The sequence below is a fragment of the Chaetura pelagica genome, unplaced genomic scaffold, assembly GCF_000747805.2.
Source record: "Chaetura pelagica isolate M959 unplaced genomic scaffold, ChaPel_1.0 scaffold63, whole genome shotgun sequence".
NCBI classification, from domain to species: Eukaryota; Metazoa; Chordata; class Aves; order Apodiformes; family Apodidae; genus Chaetura; species Chaetura pelagica.
The window spans coordinates 2249070-2273753 of NW_009952896.1; the positions used below are offsets into that span (position 1 = coordinate 2249070).

Consider the following 24684-nt stretch of genomic DNA (forward strand, 5'->3'; position numbering starts at 1 on the left):
CATTTAGGAATATAGCATGTTTTGCATGTTATTTTTATGTGAGATCATGGTTATTTTGGCAGCAATACTTTGCTAAACATAACAAAAACCGGATTATTCATATATTCATATATTCATAATTAAAAAAATAATATTCAATTCAAAGGCTCCTTAAAGGATATCTAATATTAAAGTTTTGATTATACAGTTACTGAATTATTTTGGAAGCAAGGTTTTAAGTTTGGTTTCTGCAGTCAGGAATTACTCTGAACATCACTCTCTTCAGATTTGTACAAGAAGGAATGAAAAGTGTTTGACTTATGAACAATTTCAAGGAACTGGGAAACCTTTAGAAGTGGCTAGTATGAAGAAGATGCAAGCTAGAATGGATCCCAAGTAATAAGTTAATACTTGGTAAAGTGAAAAACCGAAGTAAAAGGGGACTTTCTTAAGCAATGTAGTAAATTTGTGGAGTCAAATTACTGAAGTAAGCTAGTGTAGCGACTTTTTGGGGCAGCCAAGTAAGGCCAATAAGACCATTTATATAGTTGTTGGTACATCTTATAGCATAAACATTACTCTTAAAATACAGAAGAGCCACAGAAGTAGGGGGGCAATACAGCTGAATGATGTCTAAAATAAGAAACAGAACAGGTGATACTTGACAGAATTTGTGGAGGTGAGATTCAGTCTTCCCATCTGAGCCAGAAGCTCGGGTTAGGGTTTACCAAAAGAGACAGCTTAGAGGTGTTGTTGGGTTGGGAAGCTGATTGAAAAGCTGGTACAGCCAAGAGATCTGCACTTGTGGTGTAGTCAGAGGTGGTAGTCTTAGTCCCAGAAAGAGCTGTAAAATAGGAGTAGGGTTGAGCAAAAGAGAAAGCCTAGAAATGGTAAAAAAAAAGGGGGGGGGGGTGTGCGGCAAGCTGAAGGAAAAAACAGAGAATATTTATGAAAATCTGGATATGAGTCAGCAGTATACTCTTGTGGCAAAGACCTGTAATGGTATACTGGGCTGTGTTAGCAGGAGCATTGCCAGCAGACAAGGGGAAGTGATCCTCCCCCTCTACTCAACATTGATGAGGCTGGGCCCAATTATAGGCTCTTCAGTACAGGAGATACAGGGATACATCAGAGAGAGCTCAGCAGAGGGCTGCTCTGTCACATGTGGAAAGGCTGAAGCCACTAGAACTGTTCAGCCTGAACAAGAAAAGGTTCAGGGGGATCTTCTAACTGTAAATACTTGAAGGGAAGGTGTATCCAGGACAGAGCCAGGCTCTTTTCAGTGGTGCTCAGTGACAGAACCACAGGCAATGGGCAAACACTGAAAAACAACAGGCTCCCTGTGGATGTCAGGAAATACTTTTATACTGTAAGTGTGACTGAGCACTGGCACACATTTCCCAGGGAAGCTCCTGAGTCTCCCACGATGGAGATATTCAAAAGGGCAACCAGGTGGTGCTGCTTGATCCAGGGGCTTTAGACCAGACGGCTTCTGGAGGTCTCTTCCAACCTCAGCCATTCTGTGAATCTACTATTAGCAGAATGAAAAGGAAGAGATGGGGAATTGCCATTGGTAAGATATTCTGTGATTTTTCTTCAAGTAAGAAACCTTTTCAGTACATGTACTTTTGTCCATAATGTAATATAGCTATAAGGCCAATTGGTGTGTCTGCATAAAACTATACATGTGTATAAGGGTGGTGTATATATAAAATAAGACAATAAGAGTATTTTATTTGAAAAAAAAAACCCACAACAAACACAACTGTTTACCTTTTAAAGGAACAAATTACTTGATGGAACATTTATTATTGGCAATTTAATTACAATTAATTTTTTTTCAGTAAGTTAACAGGTCTCATCACATTCATCTTATGAGGGAAGACAGGAAAATTTCAGGATGTTTCCCAGTGCCTTAATAGGTAGGATATTTATAATGAAGATATATTACTTAACCAGATTAAAAGAAGCAAAACATTATGGCAAAATCATCAAAATGTAGGAGGAACAGAACTCAGACATCCTGTAGATATTTATTATATTTTTTTTTTCTAATTTAGAAATCTTGATTTTCTTTTTTTTTTTTGTGGGGACATTAATTCTGTTCAAGATACAGCAAACTTCAAGCAGCAAACCTCCTTCTGACAAGTCTCTTCACCAGATGGGTGCCTCCATTCCCCATAGCAGGGAGTCTCCAATTACTATTAATCACCCCTTCCTTCTAGTGATCCTGAGTGGCACAGGCTCACCCACCAGAGAGGCTTCTCATCAAGAGCAAGGGCAGTGAACCTGTTCTGAAAGTGCAAGTTATCTCCCAAGGCTCTTCCTGTCCTCCACCCTACAGGTCTGAGAGAAGATCTGGTCCATCTGTTTCTCATCCTTTCTGATGCTATGCAGTCTGGTGACTTCTTACCACATCTCTTTTACAAGGAAGCACAACTCCTTGATAACTGAACACCTCCTGCAGGCTTACAGAACATGTGCCCAGCAAGAAGCTCAAGTGATACACTGCAGCCTGACACTTGCAGAGCAGCATCCTCCTTCTGAAGCTCTTGTTTGAGTTGTTTCTCAGAGGGTTCCTATGAGTCCCCCCACAATCCCTGAAAAAGTGCCTAGAAACTCAAAAGAGACTTAAAGGATAATACTTTCATCTTCACCCTGGAGAATGTACTCACAGAGTTTATTTCATCTAGGCTACTTAGAAATTCAGTGAATATCAATATTTATATTAAAATTCAGGAATGGTTCCTGTGCAGCTATTTTTTGAGGTGTGCAAATATATGGCCTGCTACCTTTTTGACTGCAATCAGGTGTACAATATGAGCTCTCCAACCGGAATCATGATAAAATCTTTAAATATTTATATTGGCAAATTTGAGACAAAGATGCACTAAGAATGAACACTAAAATGAGGTAGATATTCTGTTTTGTTTTGCGAGGTGGATGAAGATAGTAACGTTTAGTTTAATTATTTTAATTATTTTTGCTAATTAAATTTGCATACAGATGATGCATTAGTGCTCATTATAATCAAGTGTAGTTTTTTAATTTATATGTGATCCAGGAATCAATTTTTTCTGTGATTCTCTCACCTGAAATACACCTTGCTGATAAGAAAAGTGACAGATAATTGTGTGGACTGGTAGTGCCTGAGGTTTTCATCTTGACCTACAGTTTACTGAGTTCTTCTGAAAGATACTAAGGTAGATGGTTAATTTTTCATGTGCATTAGTAACTTAGTTGATCAGGACATGTGGACTTGTTTGGTGTATTGCCTGGCTATAAAAATGAATAAAGTATATATGTATTTGTTTGCTTTACATCATGGATGAAAACCCATTAGTTTCCAAGACAGCCTAGGAGCGGTTTGCCATTTCACTTATATCTTAATAGAACTGTCATTTTTTGTTGTTGTTGTTGTTTGGTTTGGTTTGGTTTGGTTTGGTTTGATGATCTTTCGATGTAAGACAACTTAATTCTTTATTATTCTTGTCTGGAACAATTCTTTAATGATATGTAGTTTATAAGAATACATGTCATCATCCCTTTTTCCTCTGGCTACATTCACTAAAATAAAGAACATGAGATGTGTGACTTCTCTATGTTGTGAGTGTGTGAGTGTGAGTTTTCTGGTCATCTTTTTTTCTGTTTATTTGTGGTTGTTTGTCGTGGGTTTTTAAAATTTAATTTATGATTGATAACTCCATTTGGAGTTCTTGGGGAGTTGGACTAGATGATCTTTCGAGGTCCCTTCCAACCCCTAAGATTCTATGATTCTATGATTTGATACTAGTTGGTCTTCTGCAGAGCTGACTTTCATATTAGTTTAAGGGTAAGTACACAGGTGCTTTTTATAAACTGTTTGCTGGTCTGTGGCTTCTGATAATGTATACTAATGAATTGGCAACAACACTTCATAAAGCTTATTTACTTCAGATAAAAAAAAGAAGTATATTATTGTTGCCATAATAATACCCCATCTCTCTACTTCTTTCCCCTATTTGAAATATGGTTGCTACCAAGTTTTGGGCAAGGGCAAGCATTGTTATTGCAGATCTTTTTTTTCAGTCTGAAGGCAGTGCAAGTGCAGAATTATTTCTCTTGCAAGTCTAACCAAAGCAGAATTTTTTTTACTTTTCATTTCATTTAGTGGACCTAGATTTCAGAAGGAACACAGCTACTTCACTTTTCGGTACTAACTCTAAGCATCAGCTGAGTTTACCTGACAGATTTCCTGTTCTCCATCAACAGCAAAATCTATCTTGAAGGCCAGTGGTGATACAGAATTTTTTATTTAATCAAGGGGAATCTGTAGTAGGGCTCGAAGAGCGATCATGTAATTAATAATGCAAATATGAAAATAGATATCATATGGGAGAAGAGACAGCTGAAGTAGAACAAAATTTATCAGAAAAAATACCATGGTCTTATTTACTTTTACATATTCAAACATTCATGCTTTTCTGGCAAGCCTGCATGAGTGTCTTCTTGACAGAATTGTTGTTACGACAGGGAATGGGGTTAAGAGTCAGTGATTCACATTTTCTTTCTCCTCAGGGAGAAGGATTCCTCACAGTTTTCCCCTCCCTCCCCACAAAGTCCCTCCCATGGGAGAGTCTTTCATGAACTCTTGCTATGTGAGTCCCTCCCACAAGGTGCAGTCCATCAGGAACACACTACTCCAACACAGCCTGCTTCAGGAACAGTCACCTCTGGCATGTGGTCCTCCATGGCTGCAAGTCTACAGCTGCTCCACTGTGGTCTTTCTCAGGCTGCTCCACCATGCTCCTCTGAGGTCTGCAGGGAGGCAGCCTGCCATCTCACCATGGACTTCAGGGGAGCCTCTCCTCAGGCACTTCCTCTACCTCTCAGCTCACTGAGCTTGGTATCACTTCTCTGGCACTGCTGTCCTCTGCTGCTGAATTGCTTTCGCCACTGCTCTCCACCTGTCCTTCTTCTCCTCTCTCAAGTCTCATACAAGTTGTTTCATATGTTAATCATAGAGGTACATCCATTGTCTCAGAAGTCTTGGCCTTGGCCAGAAGTGTGGCCGTTTTTTTTTGAGCTGGGGTAGCTTTTCGGCTTCTTAAGAAGCCAACCTGAGACCCCTCGCTTGCTACCAAACGAGCACACTAGCTGATTTCTTCTGCATATATATAGTATCTTTTTGAACATGCTTCTGCCTGTACCAGGTTTTTCCTGATCTTTCAGTAGAGACCTATTTTCTCCCAGTTGTGTTCAGGGATTATTTTGAACAGATTGATACCATTTCTTTTAGACCACTGATAAATGAGCTTAAAGACTAGTATTATAACTATGTTACAAATTGTAATGTTTCACAATGCACTCTTAGTGAAGAGACATGATGCTTCCACTTGATGGTATACTCCTCAGGCAGACCCTGTTATTTATGTAACTTGATCCAATCTCCCTAGCTGCCATATTCAAGGAAAATGTACTTTTGCCCTTCCTTCAAGCAGATGGAACAAATTTACTTCTTTAGAGGCTGACAACATCTCATAAATAAACAAAACTACCACTGTGAAATGGCAGATTCTCTGTCCCTGCATTTCTAGTAAATGTGCAGGAACTTGGAAGATGGTTGACAAAATTGCACAACTGTTGAGTCCTTGACTCTGGTTTTGAAAAAATAATTGGATATTACTTTTTTTGAGACGTAGTATTCCTGTCTGAATTACAGAAAAGGAACATTTGTTTCAGAAACAAAGAGCTTTCTTGTGCTGAGTTTTGTAAGTAACTGTGTAGACAAGATCTGTAAGAGTCAAAGTGACTAATTTATTTTCCAAGCTGTACAGTTATTTCAATAGGTGTTCTTTTTTAAAATTATGACATAATTCCTAATTAATAATTAACCTGTGGCTCATTTAACTTTCAGTTCAATCTACCTCTTACTTTGAGTTTGTAGAATAATTTGTAATGTAGTTTAGTGGAAATTACCTCAATGCACGATATAATGAGGATATCAAGAATCTTGAAAATATGTATTCATTCATCCTGCTTTAAAACCCCCAAAAGCCCTGTGCAGTCCTTTAAAACACATTTCAAATTTTCAGTATTGATCATTGCAAGCTGAAACAGATGTTCTACTGGTATTGGAGTGAGGCTGCCAGAGGCTTCTTTTTATTATTTTGAACATGAATTCTTGCGTCTCTGGGCTACAAATCTGTAGGTTATATCTGGCTTACCTGTAGATTATTAGTATGAATCCTCATAGAATCATAGAATGGTTTGGGTTGGAAGGGACCTTAAAGATCACCTAATTCCAACCCCCCTGCATGGGTAGGGACACGTGCCACTAGATTAGGTTGCTCAGAGCCCTGTCCAACCTGGCCTTGAACACTTCCAGGGATGGGGCTTCCACAACTTCCATATGCAAACTGTTCCAGTGTCTCAGTACCCCTCACACTAAAGAATTTCCTCCTAATATCTAATATAAATCTATCCTCGTCCAGTTTAAAGCCATTACCCCTTATCCTATCACAACATGGTCTTAGAAAAAGTCCCTCCCCAGCTTTCCTGAAGGCCCCTTCAGGTACTGGAAAGCTGCTGTAAGTCTCCCCGGAACTTTCTCTTCTTCAGGCTTAACAGCCCCAACTCTCTCAACGTGTCTTCACTGGAGACGTGCTCCCGTCCTCTGATCATCTTTGCAGCCCTTCTCTGGATTCATTCCAACAGTTCCATGTCCTTCCTTTGTTGGGGGCTCCAGAACTGGACACAGTATTGCGGGTGGAGTCTGGCAAGGGGAGAGTAGAGGGGGAAGAGCACAGCTACCTTATAACCTTATAACCTTATTACCTTAAAAGGTAATAGTTTTGGTGTGTTTGAGTAAGGTTCTGATTCTAAAAAAAAAAATCTGTTTTCAGTGAAAAGGCTGTGGAAAAGACCTTGTAGTAATGTGATGTATTTTTTATGGACAACTTTAGTTCATGATATTTGAAGAATCTTTCTTAGAAACTGTTATTGATAAAAAGGACAAGTTTTTGTAAAAAAAACCCCACCACTTTTTGCAGATAAATTTTCTAGATTAATTGGTATTTTTAATTTCTGATACCAACGTAATTCAGTTCAAATAAAACCTACAGCTTTTTTTTTTTTTATGTTTGATTTCTGTCAAACTGTTTTAAATGCTTTCTTTAGAAAGCTGGAAAGCATAATTCTCTAAGCACCCTGTTCTAACTTTTCCCAAGTTTTATGGAAAGCTAACAAAAATTTATGCCAAAAAAAAACCCAAACAAAACAAAAATTGCTGCTTTATTAATCTCACTTCCTCTTGACGAGTGTGTGTAAAATTTTCTCGTTTCAAAATGAAATCATAGTGACTGAGTGACTGTTACATCACCATTTCATCATCATTTTTATTATTATTTTTTCCTGCCAGTACTCCTGTTTAAAAATGGTAGGCAGCTTAATTATTGTCCTTCATCCTACTTCATCTTCTCTTGACTGAAGAGAAGGAGAAAAATCTTGTTCCAATACATTTTTTTGAGACTTAACTACTGGTATTTTGCCTTAAACTGAACAACAGTATTAAGGTTTTCCTGCTAATGAACTGTACCAGAAGGAGTTCCTTTTTCCGTATCTGTTTTCTCAGGGTCTCTGTCTTTTATACAAGTCATAAAATACTGTAAGTTAGCTCTAAGACATAATTATCCAGTTTCAAAAGGTCAATACAGTGTACTTCATTTCCACCATTCACCTTAGTAATTACCCACTTCACTGACCTTAAGTATCTTGACCTCACTCTCTGCTTCCACCATTCTTCTTGTCTTCCTGTTGAGAAGTAAAACTCAGGGTAAGTTTGTGGAGACATTTTCTAAAGAGAAAATATCCACATTTGGATGGAAAAGGAAACATTCTGAGATTTTATTTTTTTTCATATGTAACATTCTGTTACAAATAGTTTCTTTCACTTGTTGCTTTCAATTCCTACATAAATCAGAATCTGTCGTTTCACTCAAGAGCATCTAACATGCTTATTTTTCTGTTTATGTACGACAATGTATATCTTAGGTGGAAAAAAAACCCTGAAATTACTTTCTGTGTAAATTTGAGACAGGTATCACTGCTATTCAGTCAATTTGCATTTTTTTTTAATTAAAGGTTCAGTATTAAAGTTCAAAATGGAAAATGAAGGTTACTCTTCCTGTGAAATATTTTTGTGTGAACAGTGAAAGTAGACAGTAGACTTTAAGACAGCCATAGGTTTATTTAAAGGCTATATTTTCTTCATGTAATGAAAAGGGAAAAAAAATAAATTTAAATGGCAAGTTCCCTTTAAAGAAACACAAGAACATGTCTATGCGTGCATATACACATAAACATATACATATATATATATACTTTATATCTACATATATACCCACAGAAATGTCACTAGGTCTTTTTAAAACAACTAAGACTTTTGAATGTTTACCTTGTGTTCCATTTTGAACTGGCTCAACTTCCTTATTGAAAAAAGTTCCTGTAGCTGTTTTCCTCATCTTGCTGCATTAGGTCTCACAACGTTTTTCTCCAGCTGTGTAGTCAAAAGGAAAGCAGGTCTGCACAAGTTATTTGCACAATGGCTGAGGTGAAATGATCTTTTGAAACTGTGTAGCATGGAGTAAATCAAAAGATCCTAGGGAACAGGTACTTCACGGAGCAGTTCTAGTTGTGCAGTTATGGAACAGTCTACAGGGCCCAGTAGCACATGTAACTACTAATATTTTAGTATGTTAGTTATGTAACTACCTAATATTTTTTCTTTAGTTGAATTTTTGTTCTGAAAATATAGATGAATATTTACACATCCTCATTATTCTGCATGCCAGAGGTACCCTGCTTAAAGATTATAATGGTTTGATTTGATGAGCTATTAATATAGCACATGAATTTGAGAGAAAGTATTTGAGAATAATATTCTTTAGGTCTCAATGAAAATTAGTATGTGCATCCTTCTTTACTTTAGGAAGAATAATTAACAAAGATGTTACCAACAAATACTTGTTCAGTAATTTTCAGGATTTTTCATACTTTAAAATAAAATAACCTATTCTCCTTCATGGCAATATTTTGGTTTTCCACTAATGGAGTTAAAATACATAATTTCAGACATAATTAGTTGTATTTGGTTACAGATAAAATATATTGAAAATTTCATATATAAAGATGAAACTATCCAGTCCAGAAACATTTGTGTTCCTTATGAACCATAGGGTATCAAAGATGTTTTATGCAATCTATATTACAGTTGTATGAACCTGAACCTCTCCTGTCTATTTTAAATGTTAGTATGTAAGTATTTGCAACACAGCTCCATCAAGGATAGGGTGTGGAATATTTGGTTTACAAGCAGACCTCAGGCAGAGAGGGACTTCCTTTTGCTGCCCTTTACAACTCCTATCAGGTAGCTGGCTTTGAGTGCTGCCAGCTGAGCTCCAGGAGCTGGAAAGGCCCTGTCAGGGGGTTTGGAGTGTGGGTGGGATTAATAACACATTGCAGAGGTGTGAGAGAAAATGTTTGTCTATTTAAGAGAAGGTTGTTTTCAGTTGGGACTGATAAAATCACATTATGAAGTTGGTATTCTGACTTGAAATCTGTAAGTTGGGATCTGGCAGCCCACTTTTTTCATACTTCTTTACCAAAGAGGAAAAAAAGAGTAAATATTTCTCATGGGAGGATTATATGAAAAGTGTTGTTTGGAATAAGCATAAGATATAGATTGGGAGAACCAACCTGATTAATAACACTATGAAAATTAATATTTCAGAAAATACGTATTCTAGTATTTTGCAGGACAATGATTTATAGTGGAAACAGTGATTCTAAAATTGTTTATTAATGATTTTGTGAAAGTTAGTTTTTTTTGTTTGGTTTTTGTTGTTTTTCTTTCTGGCTATATAATACAGTTCTTTATGTATACGGTGTACTAAAGATTCAAATTTATCATTGTTAGAGCTTGTAGGTATCTTGGGTACAATGAATTTAAATTTTACAGGCAAAGAAATCAGTCATTTTATCTCTGACATCAGATTTTGGTTTGGTAGTCATCCTGTGCTTAATTTCCTGGCTGAAATTCAATCTTGGATAGCTTAGTGATTTTCCTCTACCTGGTCTGCCAAAAATGAGTTGGTATTGATTATTGCCATCACTGTGATAATGCTTACCATTAGAACCATGTCTTTTGGCAGATGCTTTGTAAGAACATAGGGCTTTATTGTGTTCCATGTCTTTCATGGGTACTTGCAAGACATTATGCCTGCATATTTATTTTTAAAAATACAGGTTTTGTTACTGTAGTCCAGTAGATGGTATGTGAACAACTTTAAATATACAGAATTTGAGGAGGGAAAATGGGAAAAAAAATAACAATTAAAAAATGGTGCTAAATATGGGTATTTGATCCCTTTGTTTCCAGTTATTGAAATTCAGAAATTCAGTGGATAGAGTTTAAAGACCTCATTATGGACATGTGAGCATCTGACATTTTCTTGTGCATTGGGATTAATGTCTTGTATTCTATGTGCTCCCCATGCCAAGAAAACCCCCAAATAAAACCAAAACCGAGGGTACAAAATTATCCTTCCGTGTTTCTCTGTTTAATCTCAGTACAGATGTTTATCACATTCTAATTCTTGGCAAACAATCTCTAAAGACTGCAAGGTAGCATGGATATAAAATACATAGACCTTTCACTCTATAGAATTTTTCATTACCCAGATGGACCATCCCCCAAAGCTGATAGTTTTGTAGCTGTATAAACTGTTTTCATACAAGAACAAGTCCATAGTGTAAAAACAAATGCTGAATACCATAATTTTTTAGGAAGTTAAAATCAGTTCCCAGTTAGTCTGCCAATATAATAGAGTATGAAAACAAAATATTTTTCTTTCTTACTTGCTGGTTTGCTTAATCTTAATATTAAGATTCAGTCTTTTGAATAATCTTTTAGATTATTCTATATATAATACTAACAAGAGAAATATCTGGAAAAATATTATCATTGTTAGTTAACAATCACATTGTTATTTTCCACTGAATAAGATTTTTGTCTTTAATAGAGGGACTAAAAAATATTTCTGTTTTCCTCTGAAGATCTGAATGAGCCCCTTTAATTTTCTGGAGATACTAATTGGTTTTATTAGCTCAGAAATAATGTGGGAACAACCAAGTTTATTATTTGATTTATCTGGATAATATTATTGCAATTATCAGGATGTGAATTATGTTCCTCTGATGTTGCAACACCTCATTCTCTTTCCTTTGTGTTCAGTAGCTTTTCATTATTTGCCAAAAGTTGATTTTAAAATGAAAGTGACTGATATCTGGAAAAGTTCAGCTCTCTGGCTCTTTCTAAAGCCTTGTTGGCTTTTTTATTTTCCTTAATCTCAGTTGTAAGAACAAGAATTTTTAATTTTCTCAGATTTTTATCTATCTTAATCTCTTTTAATCTCCTCATAAATACCAGTAAATAATAACTTATTAATCATGAGTATTTGCCCATCATAATCTTATGATAAATACATGTTAGATCCTAGTAAGTACCTGTTTTGAGCTATGAAAATAAATTCATTTTACCATTTTTTGCTTTGTAATTTGAGGAGTGTTTAATATATTCTTGACAAATCCTCTCTCTAGCTGCCTCTGAGGAATAAATAAGATCATTTTTTACGTGATTACTTTATATGACTTAGCAACATATTTTTATTTATTTATTTATTTATACATATATATATAAAATTCATCCTATATATGGAGTTGATTAATTAATTCAGAAAGCTTGGTTGTGTCTCATTAAGATGACAGCATTGGCCATAAAATATTCCCTTAGGAATATTAATTGTGACCTCAAGAAACTGAATATGAAAACTTAAAAATTCTTCCTCAGTTTATTAGGATAGAAGTTTCTAGCACTGGAGACATAGTTTAGAGCTTTTTCAGTTGAAACAAATTTTCACTATAGTCCTTCAAAGATGAAAACAGGGAGACCTCATTGCTTTCAGTAACTACCTAAAAGGAGGTTCTAGTGATGTGGGTATTGGCCTCTTTTCCCTAGTGATCAGTGATAGGACAAGAGGAAATGGATCCAAATTGTGCCAGGGGAGGTTCAGATTCAATATTAGGAAAAAATTATTCAATGAAAGAGTGGTGAGGCATTGGAACAGGCTGCCCAGGGAGGTGGTGCAGGCATCATGCCTGGAAGTGTTCAAAAAACAGGTAGATATGGTGCTTCAGTGGTCATGGGGGTGTAGGACTGATGCTTGGACTTGATGACAGTGAAGGTCTTTTCCAACCTTAATGATTCTATGATTCTATGTTTCTATAAGTAAAAAAGTGCTGTTGTTTGGGTTTTGTTTGTTTGTTTGTTTGTTTAATGTTATTGTTCCAAAACAGCAGGGAAATAAATTAGATTTTGTAGCCAGTTACTACCTTATACATTACCTATGCTTTACTTTTGTAAAGATACTATTAATGTACCTCCTGGTTTTGTGTGGTTTTTTTCTTTTTTTCTTTTCCAATTCAAGTACTTTATGAAACATGAAAAACTTATGTCTTGGACTGATTTCTAAGCATATGTTACTTCAAGATGAGTCCATTAGCTTGTAAAGAACAGGGGGATTTAATAATACTATTCCTCTTTTTCTCTGTTTTGTTTATTCTTTCTCCTATCCCAACCTCTTCTAGCTGGAGAGACTGCAGTTTGAGAATACCTCTGAACGGGGAAAGGGGGAGAAACTCGAAGCAGAAAAGCAAAGTTTAGAAGAAGAGAACAGAAGGTTGGAGTTGCAGGTAAAAGAAATTCAGGGACTTCTGGAGATGAAAAATAAAACAGTGCTAGCTAAGTCAAGTTGTTATCATCAAAATGCACAAAGTAAGCTGCTGTTTAAAAATAAGGCATGTGCATTGCTTAGTTTGGTTACTTGAGGACCATTTCTGAACAGAATTACTATTTCATAATATCAAAATGTGTCCCTAAAACAAGCGACGTGCAAGACAGAACAACCCTGTCTGTATCTCAGACCTGGACAATTATAACTCAGTGACTTTCAATATTGTAAGGTTTAGATACAGAAAGATATATCTTTTCATTTTTAAAGGGAGCAGAGGGAAATGACACATCTGACAAGACCAGAGAGCAAAAGTGAAGACTAGGAGGAACAGAAGAGATTAAGTAAGCTTTGGTAGCTACAGCATCCTGATGAAGGTCAAAGCAAAAAAGCTGTGAGACAAATAATTTTGTCTTGCTGAATATTGAATCTCTTCTTAGGGAAACAAGAACAAAGAAAGAGCTTTATTTCTTGGTTTTTATTCCTCTAAAGGTTTACTCAGTTTCAAACCTTATTGTACTGTTACAAATTATGTGATAAATTATTCTGAGGCTCTAAGATGTGGATATTTATTTTATGGTTTTCTAAGCCAATGATTAAGTATTAATCCAGAAGGTTCCCACTTTCATTGAGACTCCGCAAGCTGTGTAAGACAAAACCATTTCTTGCTTTTATAAAATATCTTATATAACAAACACATTTTTAATTTCTCTTCACTGTTATTTACTTTATCAGATGCTATCTTATTGCGTCATATCATATCACGTAGGTTCACATCATATAAATGGTTTCATTATTTTTTTGCAGTGCAATCAATTTTATGTTGGGGATGGGTCCAGAAAGATGCTTATTTGCTAAAAACATGTTACTGTGTTTCAACTATATTTTAGTTATATGGAAGTGTTTTGTTCCTTTTGGGTTTGTTGAGTTTTTTTGGTTTGTTGGTTTGGTTTCTATTTGTTTTTTAAAATGTTATTTACATAGCATATTAGATATCTGTGATCAGGTCTGTCTTTTAGCATCACACACCTAGCTGACACAACTTCACATCTTTTCACCAAAGTCAAAAGGCTGAGAAAGAACCTGGTAATCTCTGTTTCCTTATCATGAAAGTGGAGGTCACTGCATTTTTAACCTTTTCATAGTTTATGATTTTAGGATAAGTTTGTCTTCAAAACTATTGAGTATTAGTTTGAAAGAGAAAATTGTATCTAGTGTCAGCTGAAACTATGTAATCAATCATCTGGTGGGCTGGTGTCTGTTACCATCCAAAGACTAGTGTGGGGACTGATTTAATTGCATATTTCTATCTCTGATTCACAAGAACTGAAAAATATGGAATCACAGAACAAGTTATGATGAAATTGACCTCAGGACATCTTTAGTCCAGTCTCCTGCTCAAAGCAAGGTCAGCTCCAGGCTTCTTCCAGTGGAGTCTCAAAAACTTCCAAGGCTGAACAACCTCTCTAGGCAGTTTATTTGTGATGGATTAATGCCAAATGCCAGGTAAGCTCCCTCCTAGTCCTCATTCACTCCCCAACAGTGGGGTGAGGAAGAGAATTAGAAGGGCAAAATTTGTTGTTTGAGATGCAGACAGTTTAATAGGTGAAGCCAATGCCCAGCCATCCTTCAAACAACAGCTGGGGAAAAAAAAAGGTTCCTGTTGGCCCCTTCCTTCGGATTGGTGACAGAACTCCTTGACTAGACCACAGCATCTATTGCCAATTATATTGCCACTGTCTCCCCAGCCTCAGGAGAGACAGCATGACCTTCATGGGAGCATTTTCAATCCAGAGCTGTGAACTGAGGCATCTACTGTGCCAAGAGCAGTTTCTTCAGTTTGAGCTGGGAACTGTGCCTTGTAGTGCATAACCACCAAGGTTGGGAAGTCCCGTAGTCTTCAGCAACATAAACCACTAACATCTCAATGAATTCTGTGTTAACAGCAACAAAAAGTTAAATAGAAAGAGCCATCTGAGAAAAATGACTCCACAAAGAGTTCATCTCCAAATCAGTCATGGCATTGGAGACCTGCCCAAACATATGTGGAGAAGACATGGGTTTGAAGAGTTAGAAAGCACATTTTTTAACCTTGATGATGCTATTAAAAGATAAAAAAATATTAAGATTAGAAATAGTATCAAAATACAGATATGAATTCCTTACAGATTGACTGAATGGTTAGCATGGTTGGAAGGGACCTTAAAGATAATCAAGATCTAATGTCCCTGCTTGGTATTGCTTTAGTTCAGAGTGATTTTGTGCACACTTAATTCTTTCTGAAGGAAGGAATGTGGGAAGATCTGCTTCAGATATCCCCAAACCTTGCTACAAGCCCTAAGGGAGTGGACAGGGCTGGACCAGTTCCAGTTTTGGATGGCCTAATACCACACATGGATTAAAGGCTATACGATCAGGCAAAACCTAGTCTCTTATGTTTGTGCATGGAACTCAGCATCTGCTGCTATACTTGACTTCTGCTGTTGTGACTTTCTGGTGCAACTGTGGCCAAATAAAAAAAAGAGATGTAAATTGCTTCCAAGTCAACAGTGATGACAGTAGACAGTGATCTGTCTACCAGCTGTCTGAACGCATGTGGTCTGCCAGAGGTGTTTCAAGGAGGCACCGCAGTACGGAGGGGGAATTTTATAACTTGCCTGGATGATGTGGTAGAAGTTTTAATATTAAGAGCTTATACAAATTACCATATGTTTCATTCCTGGCTTTGTGTCATAGATCTCTAAAAGTGAGTTTTTAATATATTTTTTACCCTTCAGCAGAACAAAATTCAAGAGAAAATATAATTATAGTATTAACATTAAACACTTTGATACTTCACTTAGCACTGTTCATCCAATAGAGAATTGTCTTTGTTTCAATGCAAACCTCTGGGGCTGATTATTATGATGGTAGTGGCTGCACAATTTTTTCCCTTAGCAGATTTTAGAAATGCAGTATTTTTTGTCAGAATTTCCACTTGGGTTATGGTGTGTTTTATACAATTATTTCCTAATTACTTTTCTGGTGAAATGCTCATTTCAGTTCTTTAGAAATCCCACTAAAGTGTGGAGAAAAAAAAAAAAAAAAAAAAAAGCAAAAGCCTTATTCACTTTGAATGTTTAGTGGTATGATATTCCTACAGCATTAAAACTGCTCATTTATTGCTCTCTTCTTGTCCCTTCTCCCGTACGATTTTTTCCCAATGTAATAACTAGCTTTTCCAACATGTAAGGACTTTTTCAAAGTCAGATAAATTTCTGTAAGAAGCATTGTGGGAGATCTTCATTAAATGTGTTTTGAAGGTCTGCCTAGACCTCTGACCCACAGGAGTCAATTTATTGACTCATTCTGAAAATTGAAATAGATTTGTAAGACCTAAGTTTTCTTGCACAAAAATGGTTTCGTTTCTCATTCAGTGTATCAAATTTGTCCATGTGTCATCTTATTTGTAATTAAGAATGTCAGTTTTCCTCTTAGCATTTCCTGCTACAGGTATTAGGTTCTTGTTCTTTTGATCTCATCATGAAGTATTTTTCTAAATATTCATACTAGCTGTTTTCTAGGCCTTCTGAATTCTTTAATGACTGGTATGTGTTCCTAGGTTTTTCTAACTACTTGTTTTGGTTGGTTGGTTCATGACAATGTTAAATTTAAAACAGGTCTTTTGATATAGCCCATTTATAAAATATGGGCACAGGTTTATTTCTACGCTTCTCCTATATGAATATAGAGGAAATCAAGTAGCTCTCTTGTTTCCTTAATTTTTCATATGGATTGTGTAATGGTCAACAGACCATCACATTTCTTGCTGTTGATTTGGTAGAAAATAATATTTTTTAAAATAAATTCTGCTTATCTTATGTGACCTGCCTCACTATATCTATCCAAAAAGACAGCCAGATTTTAGGACCTTTTGTATTTCTTCCCTTTGTGAACAGATAGCTATAATATATCATGTGATACAATAGTTTATATAATTCCCTTATAAATAGAGTAGACACCACCCCAGAATCATAGAATCACAGAATTGTCAGAGTTGGAAGGGACCTTTTGAGATCCTCTAGTCTAACTCCCCCACTAAAGAATTGCCTAGAAGACATTACAGAGAACTGCAGCCAAGCTGGTCTTGAATATCTCAAGAGACAAGGACTCCACAACCTCCTTGGGCAGCCTGTTCCAGTGCTTTGTAACCCTCACAATAAAGAAGTTTTTTCTTACATTTGAATGGAACAGCCTGTGTTCCACATTATGCTTGTTGCCCCTCATCCTGTCACAGGAAACTCCTGAAGAGTCTGGTTCCATTCTCCTTGCACTCACCTTTTAGATACTTATAGACTTTAATAAGGTCTCCCCTCAGCCTTCTCTTCTCCAGGCTAGAGTCCTCACTCTCTCAGTCTTTCCTCATAGGGGAGATACTCCATTCATCTTTGTTGTCCTCAGCTGGACTCTATTAGTTCCCTGTCTTTCTTGACCAGGGGAGCCCAGAGCTGGACGCAGTATTGCAGATTTGGCCTCACCAGTGCATAGTAGAGGGGGAATATATATATAAGAAATTTATTATATTTTATACTGCCCTATTCTCAGACTTGAATGTGTTTTCAGACTATTACCCAAAATCTATGAGAAAAATAAAATACACATCTTTTAAAATTATTTAATGATAGGATGAGATAAAAAGGCCTCAAGATGTACCAGGTGTGGTCTGGATTTGATAGTAGAAAAACTTATTCACAGAAAAGATTGGACATTGGAAGAGGCTTCCCAGGGAGAAGTGGTTGAGTCACCACCCCTGGAGGTATTTATAGGAGATCATGTAGATATGGTGCTTGGGGACACAGTTTAGTGGTGGACTTGACAGTGTTAGGTTAATGGTTGAACTCAATGATCTTAAAACTTTTTCCAAGCAAAATGATTCTGTGGTTCTATGACTTCATTTCTATTTTTCCCCTAATATTTTATTAAGTCCTGAAATATGTTTTTTTAAGTTATTGCTTTTGATAGAAGATGAGAAATTTTCCTCTTTTTTTTTTGTGTCTCGTGATTCAGTTGTCAGTTGGTAAAGGAGGATGGATGCAGCAGGGTGTGTTGATGTTAAGTACAGTTTCATTTTTTTTAATTTAGTCCATCAAATCTGACAGTTTCACTGATTAATCCTTTCAGTTAGGGAGAAAGTTTGGCCCTATGTGGAATATCTGTAAGCTTGTGTTAGTCTTCTTTGCTGGAGACATTCAAAACCCACCTAAACATGTTCCTGTGTGATGTACTTTAGGTGATCCTGCTCTGGCAGGGGGGTTGGATTAGACAATCTTTTGAGGTTCCTTCCAACCCCTAGGATTCTGACATTCTGTGATTCTTAGTTTGCAGGGTAGTTCTCACAGTGGATGAATATTTGAAGTTAGTTCTTCTTATTAACTTCTGAGTTGTGACATCTTTGAAGTAACAGACTTTCAAATTCCCTAGTTCACAAAATTCTTTTTAAGAAAAATAAAATATATAAAAGCAGTCAAGAGATGCTATTTCAGGAATTCCACCTTCAGTTCTGGGCATCTTTCAATAGTCTTGAAAAAAAAGAGGAAGTGATTGTTCTTTGTCAGTATCTCTCTTAAAAATATGTTCTCATGGTTTTTAATCTTATTTTGTGATGTGTCTTACCAGGTTTGGAAATTTCAGTTCTTTAAAAAGGCAAGAGTAGATGCTTGGAATATCTTGTTCTTTGTCTTGACACCTTTGGTTATTAAGGTAATTGAGGAGACCATGGCTTCTGTTCTTCCTGAAATGTCCTCTCACTTTCTAACTCTTTTTAGCTAAGTTGGTGTAGAAGTCACATCTCTATGTAAACCCTTATAATGTTGCTTATTCCTCTCTTTTACAATTTTTTTTTGTTTGTTGGTTTGGGTTTTTTGTTGTTTATTTATCCCAATATATAGAAAGAATCATCTTAATCGGAGTAGTCTGATTTTGGTTCAACACAATTTTCTCCTGATTTCAGTTAGTGTTGGAGTCACAGTCCATCCAATTCTGGTTAAACTGTAAGTTACAGAGTATTATCTTTTCATCATGCTACCATTGTTCTTTTCAGAGGATTGATTTATTCACTGAATCCTTATTTGTAAAAAACCCAAAACAAACAAACTACCCCAAGGCTTAATAATTGCATAAAAAATAGTCTCATGCCAAAGGAGATAACAGAAATACCAACTTTTATTTTGTTTAGAGATAAAGTAATTTTGTCAGAAATGACAAATGTCAGAAAAACCCTTGTCATTTGTGTACATTTGAACCATATAGTCCACAAATGGCATAAATATTGATTTGCATAACTGAACACCTCTTGTCTGACCCTGTCACATTCTCTATGCTTTGCTTTTTTCAATTTAGGGGTATTGACCTCTCTGTTTTTCTGTGTTTCAGAAAAATTGTGAGGAAGAAAAATAATAGTTGATGTAAGATAACCAAAGTTATTTCTTTATCCAATGTTACAACATGTTTTGTTGCTGCTGCTTTTTCTTTTCTTTTCTTTTTAATTTATTTTTTAGAATTTTATTTAAAACTTGATCATGATAAAGGTGGTTCCTTAAAAGATAATGTTGTACTCTACATCTGGCCCTCTTAGTGCAGAAACCTTGTGGAATAAATTAATATTTTTTTGTAAGTTTGTTTTTTTTCTTGGTAAGTCTCTTTGTTTAATTGTAGTTGAAAAGTAGATGTTTAGGAAAAAGTTTTAGGACATTGCCAATCTGCATTGTCATATAACACAACTGAAAGAAAAATAAACTGTCTTTATTGTTATTTTTCTTTTTACACACAGTCAGAAATATCAATCTAGAAGTCATTTAGCAGGATTTCTTAGATAACAAAATGAGTATAGTTTGTTGGGTATTTATTGGGATATTCAGGGTGATTGCTGTATTACATAGTTCTCAGCTTGTGCTACACACTTTTTCTCCCTCACTGGTTCATTCCATTTTACTTTCACTTTTTTTTTGCATTTTTTTTCCTGTGCTTCCTTCAGATGGCTGATGTTTTGTTACTTCAAGCCATGCATCTTACAAAAGAGTTTTATTTTCAAATTACCAAATGTGTAATACAAATGAGGCGCAACCATGGTGGAAGGAGATTTCATTTCTTTAGTAACAAATAGTGTACTATATTTATCATACTATTGTATTCTCTGCCTGAGCAAGGCTGCAAAAACTATTCCAAAAGCTATCTAGAGGATATTTTTCTATTGGTGGGCTGTTTGCAAGAGGTCTTTGTAACACATCAGGTGATCAGTTTGTGAAGATTGCTCTTGTTTTGCCAGTGTTGTATAGATATGTTGTGGCTATAAGTATTGGGAATCCAGACCTCCTCTTAGAATTACTACTGTAGTTTTGATAGAGATGTGCCTGTTTCCTAAGGGAAGGGGAGGCAGAACCTGAGCCTAGGACCAAGGCTAGAAGAGGCAGAGACCTTAAGCAGTCCCACAGCACCTGAGTAAGGAAAGCAGAGTAGGTCTGGTGGTGGCAGTCCACAGCTGAAAGTCCAGATCATCAAGCAAGTCCATAGTAACTCTGATGCAGCTCAGGCTGGAGCTCAGCCAAGGCTCATGGGAAAGCTTCAGCATAAAAGCTCCCAAGGCAGGGAGGGACTTGCTTTTGGCTTCTAGCAGAGATTTCCAGAAGAGCTTTGCTTAAGGATCTTTCCAATAAGGAAGTAGGGGCATGCTCTCAGCTGCCCTATCTCTAAGTTGGTCCTGAGCCCAGGCCACCAAAGCTGAGGAAGAGGAGGAAGCCCTTAGAGCCCTGATGGTCCCCACTTGTTATGAATCGAATGACTGTATTAGCATTAGAATATAGCTAAAAGGCTACAAAGCAGTAGAATAGGGAGAGATTCAACACAATCTAGTCTTAGTCACTAAAATATTCAATTCCTTTAGTCTTCAGATTTATTAAATATAATCTGATTTTTAGTATATTTTTGTGATTATTGGTTGTTCTGATAAATTAATTGGTTAACAACTTTTAGGTTCCATTGAAGATCAACACTTGTGATTGCTGACCTTCAAAAGGAAATAACTGTAACGGGCTTCTGTATACTTGAATGGAAATAACTTTTATCAAGCCTAACAGCCTAGAACTGATTGAGTTTAAATTGGTTACTCCATATTCACACATTTGTGGTTTTATGATTACTAGGTGTAAAGGTATCTGCAGTTCTGAATTGTCCTAGGCATTTACATCTCACCACATGACATACAGAAGTCACATACCATGATTAAGCAAGCTGCCTTTTCATGAGAAGTCACATTTGCAGCTCACTAAGTGGAAGTGACTGCTTTTGGCAGTTCTGCATCCCTGGTTCCAGTTGTATAAGATGGATCAATTTACATTAAGAATATTGTTGATAAAATCTGAAAGGTCATGGTACTCACACATACATAATAGTCTGCCTTCTGAAAAATCAATCTGGCTTCAGTGATTAGGTGAAAAAAGCCATTGATGCTTCTGTTTGTTTCAGGAACTGATGATTGTGTTGAGAGCAATATTTTTTACTCCTTTTGACTTCTTGAGAGTTCTTATATCTAATAAAGAATTTTACATACAAAAATAATCTTTATAATGTAGAAAATATCAACTCTATAAATCTGAAGTTTTGAGGCAAATGTGCAATGAAGAGAAAGAGCAGATCTTAAATAACTTGAGAAATAGTAAATCTAAGCCAATATGTATTTTGAGGTAGATCATCTTAAGGCTATTCCCATACTGTTCTTCCACATGAAATAAATCACTGCAGATGTGATTGAAAGTGTTCAGTTCTATCCAACCTGAACAGTCTAATAGTTAAACTACTATGTGTGTTATTTTTGTTCATCTTTCATTGTATAGCTTTTTACATAAAAAGGCATAAAAGCCACACGCAGTCAAGTCCTCAGGCTGCTTCCAACATAAACTGGCATTTTTTTGTCTTTCAGTTTAATGGGTAGGAAGGCTGTTGATGTTTAAATACAACAGTGTCAAGCCCCTCAAAGAAACAGTTTAATCCTACAGATTTGAAAATATTGACCTAAACCAAAAATAGTTCTAGATGGTCTACTGGGCAATTGTTTAGATCTTTTTAACAATATTTGAACATAACACTTTTATATTTTTTTCCAAGTACTTATTTTTCTGAAATGTCACAGGTCATTAGATTCAGTTTATAATTTATTTATAAGAAATTTACTACCAGTGACCCAAATGTGTGATGACAACCTACAAGAAATTTTCACAGAGACCTGTCAGAGTGTGTGGTGCTTACTAGCTTCTAAATGCAGATAGGTTAACTTCGTTGAACAGTGGATGCAACCTACACAGAGATGCTAAATGAAACGCTCCAGGTTATTTCTACATTAAATTTAATAGGAACAAATCATTCTTGTACATGAGGCAGAAGTTTTGCATTCTAGAATGCTATCAAACCCAAAATGAGAAAAGTAGAGTTTATGAGGAGCAATGACTATGTTTCAAATGAAATACTTCAAATCCCATTTATTTCTCCAGCCAAGAAAAAAATACTATTTTTCTTCTGAATAAAAACAAGGTTTGCCTCTAAACCTTGGATATGGCTCTCTGAGTTGCATATAGTACCATTGAATATTAAAATGTTCTAAATCAACTATAATTTTCTGAATAACTCTGTTTATCCCATGCATTTTTTTGTCCATTATAGAGATGTATTCACATAAGGAAGTAATAAAATTAATTGATGAAAAATCCCCAAGACATCTATAATCAAAACAATGTAATACTAAAGTATTTGCAAAGGAGCTTTAAAAATATAAGTCTTCCGTAGTGTAAGATAAGACTTAATTTGTTCTTTAGGTTCTGTTCTTTAATGTATTAAATGTTAAAATACAGTACATTAATGGACATAACATAATTTATTTTTAAGGTCACTAGCAATTACAAAATTTCTATAAATGGTCATACAAAGCTAAACACAGTACATGATTTTTTTTTCCTATTTGGGGCTTCTGTCTTTGATTAAAGAATAGGAAAATGGAATTATACTTCGAAATCACAAGGCCTAAAAAAACCCAATCTGTTAACCTGTTTGGCTTGAAAGCATATTACAAACCACAAATGGGCTGTTTTATTAAAATGAAAGAGTTGTCAGCTGGTGTTTTGGAAAAGTGCATTGTATTTGGGATTTTTTTGTTTGTGTTTCTTTTGTTTGTGTTTTTTGTTTCTCTGTTTGTTTTTTGTTCAGGTGGTTCCTAAACAGAAGGTGAAAAATAACTAGTTTTTTTTATCATGGGTGAGACAAAGGAAGTAAAAAATCTGAGGATTTTTTAAACTTAAAACACTGGCTATGAATGACAGAGAAAGAAAATTATAAAATATAGCCCTGTTACATACTCCTAAGTAGTGTATATAGTTTGTTTTTTTAAATAAATGTGTGTATTTAAATACAAACATTAAAAAGCATGTTTTGTAGTCTCAGAGAATCACAGAAAAAATGTAAATCATCCAATTAATGCCATGGTCCAAAACTCTGGTACATAGATGTGAATTCACTTTCTTAAAGCTCCAAGCAGTAAATCAGCATAATAGAATCATTCATCAAAAATGCTTGACAGATATTATTTACGAACCCTGCAATAGATTTTGTGCAATCTCATATTCTATGTGATATATATATGTCTTTTAACACAAAAGTTATGATAAATTCTGATATTCAATATCTGAAGTAAAATGAGTGCTCTTTGTATAGACTAGTAAACCATGGTTTTGGACTAGTGAAGGTAGGCTGATAAAGCCCAGTTTGGATGCCTGTGCAGACTGGGATATTTCTTATCCATCTTTGAACTTTGGTCAACATTGTAAGGCTTTATATTTTGCTTAAACACTACTGGTGGGCTATGGAATTTCTCCTTCACTAAAGTGTTTGCTCAGTTTGGCTCTAGAGAAACAGGAGCTGAGTTTCATAAAATCAGCTAAATTGATATTTAGAAATGTCATCCATGATTTAGTGGCATTTTCTACTATATCCCAAGGTAAATATAACCTTTCACTCAAAATTTTTGTTTGTTGAAATTATGTGGTCATATTGCTTGTTTCTTGCTTGCAAGAGTTATTATTTAAATAATCTTTTAAAAATCATTGGATTTTCAAGCAGAGTTGCCATTTTAGAGACATTTAGTGCAGTAGTTACCCATGAATTATCTTCCATTATGCCAGAAATAACAGGTAATATGAAGTATTTTAATATAAATATGCTGTAAATAGTATCCAGAGAAAGAAATACTGATTTATCAGTATTAGTTTAATGTTGCTTTGTGTGATATGACTATACATCATTTCAGACAAAAGATTTGTCTATATTCCATATTCTCTTGGTTTTAGCTGGGATAGAGCTGGTTTTTTTCTTAGGTTGGTAAAAGACAGGTAAAAGAGCATTGTGGTTTTGACTTAGTATAAGATTTGGTAGGAGAAAAATGATGATGATATACTGATGCTTTTAGTTATTACTAAGAAATCAAGGGTATTTCAACTTCCCATGTTTTGCTAGCATGTAAGTGCACAAGAAGCTGGGAGGGAGCATAGCCAGAGTAATGGGTCCAAATTTGCCAATAAAATTCCATATCCTTCAGTGTCATGCTTCAGTATTTAGATGAGGGTTGGCTAGAAAAATCTCTGTCTCTCTCTACCATTGTGGGTTTTGGCATTTTGCTCCTCTGGGATCACTAGTAAAGGACTGACTGGGCATTAGTCAGTGGGTGATGAACAGCTGTGCTGTGCTTCACTTGTTTCTATGTTCTTTTTTTTATTATTATTTTGTTATTATTATTGCTATTATTTCTACTATTATTTCTATTATTTAATTGTTTCAAACTCAATCCATGATACTCTCTACA

At 35.6% G+C, this 24684-nt stretch overlaps 1 protein-coding gene across 1 annotated transcript in view; it reads left to right on the forward strand.

Annotated features, from left to right (window-relative positions):
* The window catches only part of CCDC102B (coiled-coil domain containing 102B), a 117058-nt gene that overhangs the window by 18176 nt on the left and 74198 nt on the right, over nt 1-24684 (forward strand). Inside the window, exon 4 of the mRNA XM_009995628.1 lies at nt 12664-12873. Within this exon, the coding sequence (XP_009993930.1) occupies nt 12664-12873 (210 nt within the window). The remainder of the gene's footprint in view (nt 1-12663; nt 12874-24684) is intronic.